We start from the raw sequence: 13,132 nt of genomic DNA on the forward strand, positions 1-13,132 counted from the left end.
TTTTAAATAAATCGTTAAAGTTGGCGGAGCCAGGGGGCGTGGCTATACTTGATAGACAGTCTTGTCTGGAATAATTGACAGATCCTTTTCCGAAAGCAGCAACAGAAGCCTCTGCGGGAAAATGTGGGCGGGATAAGAGAATCTTCAGCTCTCAGTCCGGCCCGCCCATAGACTGGTCCTGTCCCTAGTTGCACTCCGGTCCAGCCTGTTTGATGACGCTTTTTACGTCACTGGCTCCAAAAAATCCAAAATGGCGACCAGGAAGTAGCAAAATCCGGGCTTCATTTTCTCGGCGTTGAAACCAACAGGTGACGTCACGGTTAGTTTACGCCTGTAACAGACAAAGAATAATCATTGTTTTCTCTTAAATAATGATTTAAGCATAAAATTGTAATACTAAAAAGTCATTACCTTCTTGGAAGAAGTCAACTGGTCAAGTGTTAAAACTACAAAAAGCAAAACATCTTGATTACATGTGCTGAGAGTTTTGTGTCCACCTCGACATCTTTGGCAGCCATACAACAGAAATCCCTTCATGATTATCACGTCTTTATTCGTGTTTGTCAAACCTTGAAACAATGTTCCACTTGTCTGGGACTTCTTGTTACAGACAGTTTTCATCTTTTCTGTGATTAAAGGTCAAATCTAAAAACCAAAAACAGATCTGCATGGTGAAATGGCACAATCGCTACGTCCAAAATGCGAGTCTCCATTCTAAACTGCAGTTTTGTTCATCTACTGGAAAAGTGACAAAGTACAGTACAATATGCTTGACGCTGCTTGATTTATTGTAATGCAGAGGAAGAAATTAGCTGTAGCCTTTAAATTCAACATATTTTTCAAAGGATGTTTTATTGACAGACATATTTTTTTTGCATTCTAACTGCAGAGTAAATCAAATACAACAGAAAAAAAACAGTACAGGAAAGTGTGATTTTTTTTTTTTTTTTTTTTTTTTTTTGTCGTCTGGAATAAGCACCAGTTGAACGGTGAAATCTGAACCTCTCAGATCAGATACAGGTGCACTCTTCAGCTATGATATTGGGCAGGGTCTCGTACTTGAAGGAGTAGCCGCCGTCGGACGTCGTGGTGATCTTTAGGGACCTCATGGTGCCCGGGACCGGAGCGCAGCACTGACTGATCCCCAGCATCGCCGGGGTCCGAGCCTCGGCCGAGCAGTTCCCGTGACAGTAGTAGAAAGTCAGCACCTTGGGGTGGACGATCCAGCTGTCCCATCCCAGCTCCTCGAAGCTGATTTCGATCTGCGCTCGCTGGCAGTCGCTGTGCTCGGGTCTCTCCTGGGAGGGCCGCTGCAGGAGGTAGATGGCGGAAGGAGACCAGGGGATGGTGGCTGCTGCTCGGCGGGGTGAGCGGACCGGACCCCGAGGCCGGATGTGGATGTGGAGGAAGGGCGTCTTGTCCGGTTGGTCGTCTTGGCATTGGCAGGCTGCACAGCGCACCTGCAGCAGGAACGGACCTTCAGCCACCGGGGTCAGCAGGCTGGGATCTAGCTGGTAGGTGAACCATCCGTCAGGGCTGGTGGACGACGGAGCCGCTGCGGCCTGAAGGAGCTGCTGGGAGGAAGTGAGCATGAACAGAGGGGAGGAGGAGGAGTTGGCTGTGGCCGCTTCTCCTGCGTGGAACCAGAGGTGGGCAGATGTGGCCACAGTGGCATGGATGTCGATGGAAGGCTCGAAGTAATACGTGAAGTTTGTGGTTTCTTCTGGAGGGGAGGCAGAAGTGGCACAGCTGGAGTCTGCAAGGACAGAGATCACATCAGAACAACACACTGAGGGATTTCGAGTCACAAAGTCCTCAATGAGGATCGTTTTGAAAGAATAACCCACTGGAACTTTGCTTTTTTCTGACCTCTAGTGGTGTGCTGCACAAGTTTTTCTTTAACCCTCCTGCTGTCTTCACTTATATGGAGCAATAGGAGTGCCAAATCAAAATATAAATAAATAAATAAATGTGGAAATATAAAGAGAAATAAATAATTAAATAAATAAATGTGGAAATATAAAGAGAAATAAATAAATAAATAAATAAATAAATAAAAGGAAAAAACAGAAAAGGTAAAAGCAAAGACAAAATTTTCCTATTTATTTATTTATTTCTCTTTATATTTCCACATTTATTTATTTATTTATTTCTCTTTATATTTCCACATTTATTTATTTATTTATTTCTCTTTATATTTCCACATTTATTTATTTAATTATTTATTTTTCTTTATATTTCCACATTTATTTATTTATTTATTTATTTATATTTTGATTTGGCACTCCTATCGCTCCATACACTTACAGGCAACAAAAAATATTGTTTCCTTGTCTGAAATAAATCAGCAAAAAAATTCCCCAAATCTCTGAAAATTTGCAAAACCTTCAGGAAGAAAATTCCAAAAATTCTTTAAAAGTTTCCCTTAAAAATTTATTTTTTTAAAAAAAAATCCAAATTTGGCAAGAAAATTATTGTAAATATTTTCAAAAAATCTGTAAAAATGTAACAAAAAAAATCCTAAAAATATCTAAAGTGATTACATATGTATCAGTAAAAATATTTTCTTTCAGAACATATGTGAATGTTCTTAAGAAACATTTTCTTTTCCACCAAAAAATGTTCAGAGATTTCCCAAAAATGTTGAAAATATGGACAGCAGACGTTTCACGACGAAAATATATATATTTTTCCACATTTTCAAACTTTAAAACAGGTCAAAAGTTTGGAGTCGCCCAGACAATTTCATGTTTTCCATGAAAAGTGACACTTTTATTCACATGCTAACATCATTGAACAATGATTTTCTAACCATCAATTAGCCTTTCTACACCATTAGCTAACACAATGTAGCATTAGAACACAGGAGCGATGGTTGCTGGAAATGTTCCTCTGTATCTTGATGTAGATATTCCATTAATAATCTGTTGTTTCCAGCTAGAATAGTCATTTACCACATTAACAATGTCTTGACTGTATTTCTGATTCATTTAATGTTAAGTTCACAGAAAAAATGCTTTTCTTTATAATAAAAGGACATATCTAAGTGACCCCAAACTTTTGAACAGTGGTGTAGATGGAAAACAAATCATATTTTCAATGTAAAATTTAATAAATTCATAATTTAGACTCAACAGTGTGCCTTCTTTTTTCTGTCCTGCACCTGCTGAGCAGCTGTTGTCCACTTGAGCACTTTGAGAAATGATTTTCATTTATAATCTACAGAGCTCATACTTCCCCAGGAACACAGCTGATAAAAAAAAAAAAAAATGCACTTGTCTGGAAATTGATTTTTATTTTGCAGAGGTCTAAAAAGTTGCAATTAAATGTATGCTCCAGGAAATGATTTGATTTGCAAGGAATCAAAATAAGGCCTCCTGAAAGCAGTTTAGAGGAGTTGTCTGTAGGGAATAAAAGCGTCTTACCAGATCCGGGGAACAGAATCATTTGGGATGCCTCCTGATCCGGACGGGTTTCATGACTGACCCACGTCGTTCTGCTCATCCTGGGGGCCCTCTGATGGAGCTGCCTCAACCCCGGTGGTGCCACATCAGGACCCAGCAGAGGAGGTTCTTCCAGCCCGAGGACGTCCAGAACTCTTTGTCTGAACCAGGCCAGCACATCCTCCCGGGGCAGCTCCTCTCCCCTGGAGCCTTCAGTCAGAATAAAGATCCAGAAAAGAAAGCCAGCACAGGACACCATGACTGTACCCTACAATAACCACTGCTGGGGCAAAAAAAATCTCTTCCAGAAAGAATGATTTTTAGAGGTTCAAAGAAACGCTGAGTTCCCAGTTAGCTCCGGAAAATGGATTCTGTGCGGCGACTTTCCTTGTTCTCACACATATTTGTTTGGCTCTGCAGCTATCTGCGTCTGAGTGAAGTCTGCAAGAAAAAGCATTCTGTTGTTGGCACTCACATGGAAGATAAGAAAGAACGTCCTTGACGGATGGGATGTTGTATTATCTGTTTCACACAGTGCAAAGGAATGCTTTATTTTCTGCTTTTTTGTCCTGCACCATTGATTTTGCTTGTCTTAGTTAATTTAAAGCTTCAGCCGGAGTCACAAAATCAACTGTATATGTGCGTTATTAATGTAAAGCACAGTCAGGAAATCTGTGAACTTATTCTTGGATTGAATTTCAAGTTATTCCTCAGTCTGCAAATGTAGGTTTCTGACCTGTTTTGCTATGTTTGACAATGTACTCTTTATATTCTCAGCATGCAGAGAATAACTGCTTACAGCAAGCACACAAAAAAATGTTAAAAATAGCTTCTCTTTGTTTGGATCTCTGCAGCTGAAAAGCTTTATGTGCATGCATGCATTTGGATTCTGCATGTTTTATCATACACCTGCTGAAGCACCAAACACAAACCTTTCTTATCTGACCGGCCTTGAATTCTTGATTCCTTCTGAGTGGAGTATTCGCATACTGTTTTGGTACAAGGACGTGTCATCACCAGAAGTTGGCAGGCGTTTTGTTTGAAACTAATTGTTTTAAGCTTTTTAGTCTTTTCCCCCTCATTATTTTGGTTGTCTAGCACTCACATTTATTTGAAAAACACAGTTAGGAAGAAGTTTTAGTGGAAAAGGCACAATTTATTAGCCAGAGCAGTCTCCTTTTAAATGAGATTTACAGTAAAATGACAGAAGGGTTGCTGAACAGCGCCCTCTGTGGGCACCAAGTATAACTACAGCAACACGGTGACATTTTTATATTTTTCTCTGACTGTATTTTATCTTCTAATAGAAAAACACAGGTGTCAATAATAAAATTATTGATATTATTTATATTGGTTTTCCTGAACCTTTTTGAGTTGAGCTGAATTAGTGTTATCAGTAACACCTGTGCAGCTGCTGCAGGCCGGAGCTAAAAGCTAGCTAGGTGCTAGCTCAGAGCTACTGCTGGATGAAAAATAACAGCAGGACACACCAAATGTCTACTAAACAGGTAACTTTGCTTTGTTTACTTCTTGCTTCGTGTTTGGGATACAAAACCACCAATAAAATGATTGATATTATTATTTATATTGGTTTTCCTGAATGTTTGAGTTGAGCTGAATTAGTGTTATCAGTAACACCTGTGCAGCTGCTGCAGGCCGGAGCTAAAAGCTAGCTAGGTGCTAGCTCAGAGCTACTGCTGGGTGAAAAACAACAGCAGGACACACCAAATGTCTCCTAAAGAGGTAACTTTGCTTTGTTTACTTCTTGCTTCGTGTTTGGGATACAAAACCACCAAATGTTTACAAAGTCTGGTTGTTTAAAAAAAAAAAAAAAAAAACTTAAAGAAACTTGTTTTGCAATGAAGCCAGGCCAGGGTCACGGTGGGATTCGAACTCGCGTCGTAGCTGTGTCTGAACAGCAGAGTTACAGTATTCTATAGCTGCGAAACACTGCACCACTGTGGTCCTTCCACAATTCTAACTTTTCTTTGTGCTTTTGACATTGACTTTAGCTGTTGGTCCATAAAATTCACAACCTGTCAAGACTGGTGGTAGGTGGCAACAAAAGGAATAATTTTCCTGTCAATTTCCAGGTTATATCCCCCTTCTCCCAAGAGGGCTCGTCTTGCCTCCACTTTGACCTTTCTTGGAAAGTGTTTGGAATATCCCCGAGGCCTGAGAGCCCTAAAGGAGACAGTTGTTGACTTTTCTATGGATTTTTTTATTCGTCATTTATTTTTGGAGTGAAAGCTAGATTTGTGTATAAGTGCATGTGTGTCTGTGTCCTTCAAAAAAAAAAAAACAACCTCTTATTGCTAGTGTTTTGATTGCTTCATCTTTCGGGATGAAGAAAACTTGTCCATAAATTCCATTTTCTCTGCAAGTTATGCTTTATAGTTATGGCTGAATGGTGTGTGTTTTAACACTGATCCTGCATTCAATAACCGTTCATGTCCATGTCTTTAAAAGGTAATGTTTCATCGCTGCACACTGATGACAACAGCTCCAGTATCTTCTCTCCTCTCTGCAGCTGCACAGAACAGGATTCCAAGAACCCCATTTGTTCAAAATGATTTGACTTCACAGGAACAAATCTGGAGCAATGAGAAGGGTTGACGCTGCAGGTAAATATTATTGACGCTGCAGGTAAATATTATTGACGCTGCAGGTAAATATTATAAATTGATAAAGTACATATACTCCCATGTTCTTTTCTGGGCTTGATCTGTTCAGACAGTGACCTTAATACGGGTTAGCTCAACAGCTTGTCAGGTTTCATATTGCTGTTAAGTTTTCTACAAAAATTACTAAGTTGTTTGACACATGCTGTAAGAAGCTGAAACTGCTGCACTTTCCTTCTCATCTAAAACGGAATAGTTTTAAAGAATCAGTTGAATTATAGCATCAAAAACTCAAAATCGGGTATGAGCATTTTGAAACTAATATAAATAAGTATAAATATGTCCTGCTGGCTATGTTAGTGGGAGGGTGAGTGATGAAAACCAACTATTCAGTACACCACAGATTCTACTTATCGCGGTCTCATAATGATTAAGTTTGTCTGAGATCACCTGAATGTACCTGCAGGATTTATGCCAATAAAACAGTAGTTTGGAGCCAGTCATGGCCAGTATGCAACTTGGATTGTGTGGTTTAGAAATCAGCTTTAATCTGGAAGTACAATATGCTGTATCTACCAGAAGAGGGCGCTAAAATACTACATCATCACACAGCTGCTTTTGTCCAACAAAGAAGCTTTGGTGGAAAAGCAGGTATAAAAGTGTAATTCTTTTTAATTTTATTGATAATGTCTGGACTAACTGCTTAAGAAAACAACTTTAAAATAGTGACAGCTGATTTTCTCACTATGAATGTGTTTAAAACCTACTTTGGCATCCGAAGGTGTAACAAGAAACAGCAGAACAGACTTCAAAACATACGTAAAAGTGATTGTCGTGGTGCAGATGTGATTTTTAAAGACTGTCATCAGTTGCACTCTTTTCTAAACGTATCTAGTGGTGCTGCTGCTGGTGGTATGTTTAAAAAAAAGTCTGATTGTACCACAGAAACCATGTTCCTTTTGGTAATCATTGTGTTTAAAATGTATGCAAACAAAGTGAAAATGTGAAGCCACATTCAGTATTTGCCGTCCTGATACGCTACCAGTAATTTCTATACAGAGGGAACTTACAGCTACTTATGAGAGTTATGGCTGTATTTCGAAAATATGCTCAATAACGACATTTATTTTGCCCTCACTTTTAAACCAGTGCTCACCAGGTTTTGAATGTCTGCAGACATACGTAGCTTTGGTACATCAGGTCATTTCCAAAGAGCCGTCTGTGCTGGTCGTCTCATTAAGACGTCCAGTCATGGCCTTCGTAATCTTAATAAGTCTTCTCTCTGTGACAAAGTGCTGTAGCTTGAGATAACGTTTTTACAGGCACTGCAGCTTGATAAACCCTCTAAAATGTCAGTACAAACCTGACTGGATGTACAGGAAAGTTTGTGTTAGGGCAGTTTTAAACATTTCTCTTTTTTTGACTAAATCTCGTCATCGTAATTGACGTTATTCTGTTCATTATTTATTAACGCTCGTAGACACTTCACTGAAATTACTTGCAGCATAGTGCAATAAAACAAGGTACATTAAGATGTTGACTAAGTTTTTTTCCCATAAAATCTCAAGAGATGAAATGACAGATGTGTTTCTACCACACCTATTATCTGCACTTTGTCCTTCACGTAAAATAGCAGAATGCTGTCAAAACATCCGAAGATAAAGTGAGATTTTGGCTTTCAGTCTCATGCTATCATCTTTATTCTTACCCGCAGAATTATGCTTTCCTCACCAGCACTTTTCTCCCTACAGTAGCACACAAATACCTTCATATGAGACTGTTTCACAGCTTAAAAAATATTAGAAAAGCTCAAACTGTTGCACATTAAGGATTGTCTTATGCACAAGATGTATTCACATGGACAATTTGACAGAGGGAATGACCAGCAGAGAAGGAAGTATTCCAATCTTTAAGTGTCAAGATAACAATTGAAAATACTCTATTGATCTTGAAGTGCCTTCATTCTGCAGGGGAAATGCTCTGTAACTTCTGTATCGTCATGTATAATGATAATAATGTTGCCATTACTTACTGTTAGTGTTGAATAAATGTATGTGCAGTATTAAGTTTCTAATCAAAGTTCAGCTACTTTAATGTACTAGTACTATATTGCTTTATTTTCAGTTTGGGAAGGTCAAAACCTCTCCAAAGCAGCCCAGGAAGGAAGAAAAAACATCTGCAACTCATTTTTTTTTTAACCTTTTTTTATTTGGACTTCACTCAGGTTTTTGTGACATACTGGATAATTTCACCTCCTATAGCCCCATGATTTTATTAAAACCATCCCAGAGTGATCATCAGTCTTTGGTGGAACGTTGACAATGTATGAACAAGTGAGCAGCACAGAATAACAACATTCAGATACTTGCAAACTGGACAATAAGACACTGTGGCTGATTAAATCTCCGTCTTTGCTCTCCAGCAGGAGGAGCTGTAGGTGGTAGAATATGAGAAAACTGCCTGTTAACTCCTGAAACTGTTGCTTTAAATGTCATTTTAAGAAAAGAAAAAGGACAATATGTCAATCCTTTGCGCATTTGCTTACCAGTATTGTTTCTGCATAACATGTACTGGTGATATCCTTAGATTTTAGCCGCTGGAATCTTCCAAAAAATAGCAAAAGCATCTGACACAATTTGGTCCGTCCTAGCAGGGCTTTATGTATGCAGTCCTTGTCTGAGACCTTGGCAGTGCTGACAGCTGAACAACAAAATAACGCTCACGAAAAAATTCACAACAGGACATGTCACATAATGGAGTTGTCCTGCAGCAGTAAGTAAACTACTCAACCAGGAGCAGATCCTAAAACATGTAAAAATCAGGACTGAAGGATTGACACGATTAGAAAGAACCCAAAAGCATGTTGCAGCTCTGTAGAGATCACATTGTCCCCTTAGTGTGGCGTATTTCTTGTAAATGACACAAATATTTATTTTTTTGGGTGCTCCTAAAAGAAGAAATCATAGTCACTGTTGAATTGTAAGCCTTTTTTTTAATGAGAGAGGAGAGAAAAGCAGTTATTATCCCAAAATGAACAGTGTACTGCGTTTGCTAACAGGAATGAATAGTTTCGAGAAATTTTGGACTGTTTTTTTAAGCTAAAAGCTCACTAGACTGTTTTTGTGTAACACAGGGAGATGGAACGGATGAGAGCATTCACAGATCCACCTCAGGCAGTCTGAATCCTTAATTCCAGTCAATACAGTGCAGAAAAAACTCACATCCACGGCTGCTGGGCTCCATAACATGTTCAGGTAAGATTCTATAAATGTGGAATAGGTCAAAATGTGTTTTCGAGTTTTCAGTTCTTCAAAATAGCCACCCTTTGCTTTGATTACTGCTGTGCACACTCTTGGCCTTCTCTCACTTTTGAGAAAATTGAGGTTTGAGCCTGATTTGATCGTTTTTATGTTATTTGTTTGTTGGTTTAGACTTATTCTCAAGATTGTTTTGGACTAGTCCTGCTTATAACTTAACTTGGTTTTATCTTAGTCTGAGGTCTGCACTGCCTATTGAGCTGAACTCTGTAAAACATACTGATTTTACTGAATTTGTTAGATTATCATTAACGTCTAGGCCATGTTCTAGACACATGGTTTAAGCAGATTTCGTTGTTCTTTGTCTCATAAAAACGAGAATTTTCTGTGAAGGATCTCTCAGGTCCTGTCACCACAGCAACGGCTCCTTAAACCTTCCAGAGAGAGAATAAAGTCAGAGTGATGTGAAGCATATCTGGTCCCTTTCAGGCTCAGTCATCCATTAGCTCGGCTCCACATACATTAGACTAGCTCTTCTCCTCAAAGACGTGCCACTGAGTCAACATTTTTGGCTTGACTTGAAAGAAATTTCTGTGAAAGAGTCATCTGTGCTCTAAGTGTACATATATCCTGTTGTCTTTTAGTTATGTTGACATCGATTTAATGAGCAACTCAGTTACTAATGAAGACAATTTTACTGAACCTGTAAAAACAGCATCTACAGTGATAAAGATGGATCGGATTATTATTGACATTTTTTTTTAAGAACACTACAATAAACTGTTAAAACTACTTTAGTTGAATCTGTTTAACATCAGCATGTAGTGATATCGCATTGTTATATCATTGCCCTACAGTTGCACAAATCGCGTCAAGTCCTGTCTGTATTCTTAGACTTTCTTTTTATAGCAACTCCAACTGTCACACACACGCTGTGGCAGCCTCTGTCACACAGACACACACTTTTTGGTTGATAATATTATCTAAAAGGCCTGGAGTGTGTGTGTGTGTGTGTGTGTGTGTGTGTGTGCGTCGTAGAATAGGTCATACATAGCAGCCCAAGAAATGTGACCTATCAGTGGCAGTGCAGCTGTCGAGGTTCAGACTGAGGAGATGGGGGGTGAAGCAGAGAAGGAGACAGAGAACATGAGCTGATTTAAGTACTTGGAGGCCTAAAAAGGTCAAAAGTGTAATTTTTAAGAAGCACTCAGGGGTTGTTAGTGAAAACACACTAGTCCAGAAGGCCTGAGTGGTTTGACATTTAGGAGAAAGGATCTGTGCGTGCGCCTCGCCAGTCTTCAGCGGGGGTTGGAGCTGTTGAAAGGGACCATGGCGGTGGCTGCTAATGCTACATGATCTCAGCTGGACTTACACCTACAGCCGAGCTCGCTAAAGGACACGCACAGACACTGGCTTTAGCAAATGATTTGAGATGAAATATTTTGCTCCATGGATCTTGTTACCTTAACTTGGACTTTGCGGGGATGTCCAAAGGGATTCCTTTCGGCTTTAGTGGCAAAAGTGAGGTAAGTTGCGTTTCTTTCTATTATCAGGTAAGGTTCATTTAAGGCAACTCCTTGGATCGGCATTTTAGTAGAAAATCATGAATTAGCACATGAAACAAATGCATGCATTATTTGATGAGTAGTTAGGGCATTTTCATAATTTGGAATAATTATTACATTCAGGAAGTTGCTGTTCTAACAAACAAAATGGGTCACTTCTTAGTGCATTCCTGACTCGGTTTGTCTATCTTCAAGACAAAGACACACCAGTTGTACTTTTTTTTTTTTTTTTTTTGCTCTAAGGATGTACTTTCAATTAAAGAAAGGCTTTCAAAAGTAAATGTGTGTCAAAGAAGGAAGAGAAATCATGACCTTTAGAGTCCATTTTATGAATCTTTTAGTTTTATAACTTCTAACATCACATCCTGAGCTTTTGTTTCCAATGTAAGACAACACCCCAGTAGTGTCTAGAACGGGTTGAGGCACCAGGACACATTATCTTTCTGCCGATCATACCTCGACTTTCTTCTCTCTGTATGATTCATCACTTTTGAACCAAAACTGGCAGGATGTATCCAATGTGTGTTGCCCTAAAGGGTCGTTTCCCTACCGACATGTACCTACAATAAGTCTACGGTATAACACAGGTCACCTCTTGCTTTGTCAAAGAGTACTGCAGCTATTGGAAAACTACATAAATACATTTAGGAGAGACAGACAAGTTTAGATTTTTGATTTTTGTTGAGTAATATTGATTTTAGCACCCTAGAACTGCATAATTCAGTATATTAGTGTGTTAAGTTTGACTGCTTAGCCTTTAAAAATATGTAATCTCTAGTTTCTCGGCAATATAGCAAGGTGATTACAGCAAAAGATTTACTGAAGCTGAACCTAGCTGGTTCATAAGATTTCTGTTATATAAACTGTTATTAATGGGTTCTTTTGCCATCGTTCTGATTGATGTCCTCTGGTCATTTTAGTCCCCGGTGCAACAGCCCGGGTCCAACATCCTCTGTAGTCCCTGTGAGCCTCAAGATCTCTGAACCAATGGAGTCTTTCAGAAGAGGCATCCGGTAAATGCAGCACACCTTAATACCCCAGTCAGTTACCAGATAAAAAGTGCAGTTTAAGAAGTTTAGAAGAAATCAAGATGGCAGAAGGCTCCAGGTCGACTCCCCGTCTCAACATCCCACTCAAGAGGGCCAAAATCCCCAGTGACCAGAGTGTTTCAGACAACGTGGATAAAACGCAAGAACCCACAGCGCCAGTTTTCATCCGCAAACTCCGGAAAGCAGCTGTAGGAACAGGATGTGATATCCGACTGAGGGTATCGGTGTCCGGATGTCCAAAACCTTCCCTGACCTGGTACCACAACGACGAGCTCCTTCCTCCATCACAGGCCCAGGACTCAGGGGGGCTGTGGATACGGGACTGTCGAACCAGCGATGCTGGCTTGTATACCTGTGTGGCGACCAATGAGCTGGGAGAGGCAGACTGCAGCGCTGTCCTGGCAGTTATGGACCTTGGTGAAGGTAATCACAAGCAACTCATACTTAGATTCAACAAATTTGAAGGGATAACACTGGATTGTAAAGGTTCAGGTGTATTTTCTTCTCAGCTCTAAATGGTCTTCAAAAGGAGTTGCCACTTTGATATTTTTATTACTCCATTCATTGACAACAGCGTATTTCTACATGGAATCCTTAAATCTGTTCAAATATTGACATTCATGCTCGATGTTTTGTCTTTTTAAATTAATATTTGTTCTCATAAGATATAATCTTAGTCTCTGGAACCCCATTTAAACCGAACAACTGTTGATCGAATATTGGATTTTGAACATGAGTTGCTGCCCCCGTCTTTTATATCTGCAGAGCAGCAGTGGGAAAGGCTTAAAATTAGCTTGTGGTTGTAAATAGACTCCTCTGAGCTGCACAGCTGAACCTTTGGCTGTTTGTTGTGTTTACTGTACTGTGTAAGTTAGAATTTGGCGATGACAGTCTTGTTGCTTATAACTTACGGAAAATTGGGAAACTGTAAAGATTTAAACTGTCTACAACTACACATGGTTTAATAACATTGCCAGTCAGTCAGTTGTATCATCAATCTGAAAGCTTGCTGTTTGTGTATTGTGCAAATGACACACTAATATAATAATGTCATGAACAGCATGAAATGACTGCACAAGATATCGGCTGTAAGGTTTGAGCCTCTCCTGCTAGCCCAAGCTCTTGCTGTGATACTGATTTTATTGCTATTGTTGAAAAAAAAAAACAAGGCAAATATTATACCTAACTTGTCTATTA

General features: G+C 39.4%; 2 protein-coding genes across 2 annotated transcripts in view; one reads left to right on the plus strand and one right to left on the minus strand.

Moving 5' to 3' along the window:
• Window positions 1-532: 532 nt before the first annotated feature.
• LOC110961819 (inhibin subunit alpha) lies at window positions 533-4,394 on the minus strand. The gene is made up of 2 exons (XM_022209578.2): window positions 3,426-4,394; window positions 533-1,756 (listed from the first exon to the last, which is right to left on the minus strand). Exons 1-2 carry the CDS (start codon window positions 3,700-3,702, stop codon window positions 1,011-1,013), a joined length of 1,023 nt encoding a protein of 340 aa, XP_022065270.2. The 5' UTR covers window positions 3,703-4,394; the 3' UTR covers window positions 533-1,010.
• Window positions 4,395-8,276: 3,882 nt separating this feature from the next.
• LOC110968256 (striated muscle preferentially expressed protein kinase-like) overlaps window positions 8,277-13,132 on the plus strand; it is a 29,138-nt gene continuing 24,282 nt past the window's right edge. The window contains exon 1 of the mRNA XM_051943554.1: window positions 8,277-12,358. Within this exon, the coding sequence (XP_051799514.1) occupies window positions 11,977-12,358 (382 nt within the window). The 5' untranslated portion in view covers window positions 8,277-11,976. The remainder of the gene's footprint in view (window positions 12,359-13,132) is intronic.

Source organism: Acanthochromis polyacanthus, chromosome 22 (genome assembly GCF_021347895.1).
Source record: "Acanthochromis polyacanthus isolate Apoly-LR-REF ecotype Palm Island chromosome 22, KAUST_Apoly_ChrSc, whole genome shotgun sequence".
Taxonomy (NCBI): Eukaryota; Metazoa; Chordata; class Actinopteri; family Pomacentridae; genus Acanthochromis; species Acanthochromis polyacanthus.

What these genes read in the sequence shown, in the direction of transcription:
- LOC110961819 (XM_022209578.2), bottom strand. Translation starts at nt 3,702, where the DNA reads ATGGTGTCCTGTGCTGGCTTTCTTTTCTGGATCTTTATTCTGACTGAA. An exon ending in GATTCTGTTCCCCGGATCTG is followed by an intron (nt 1,757 to 3,425) that starts GTAAGACGCTTT and finishes CTGTCCTTGCAG; the next exon opens with ACTCCAGCTGTGCCACTTCT.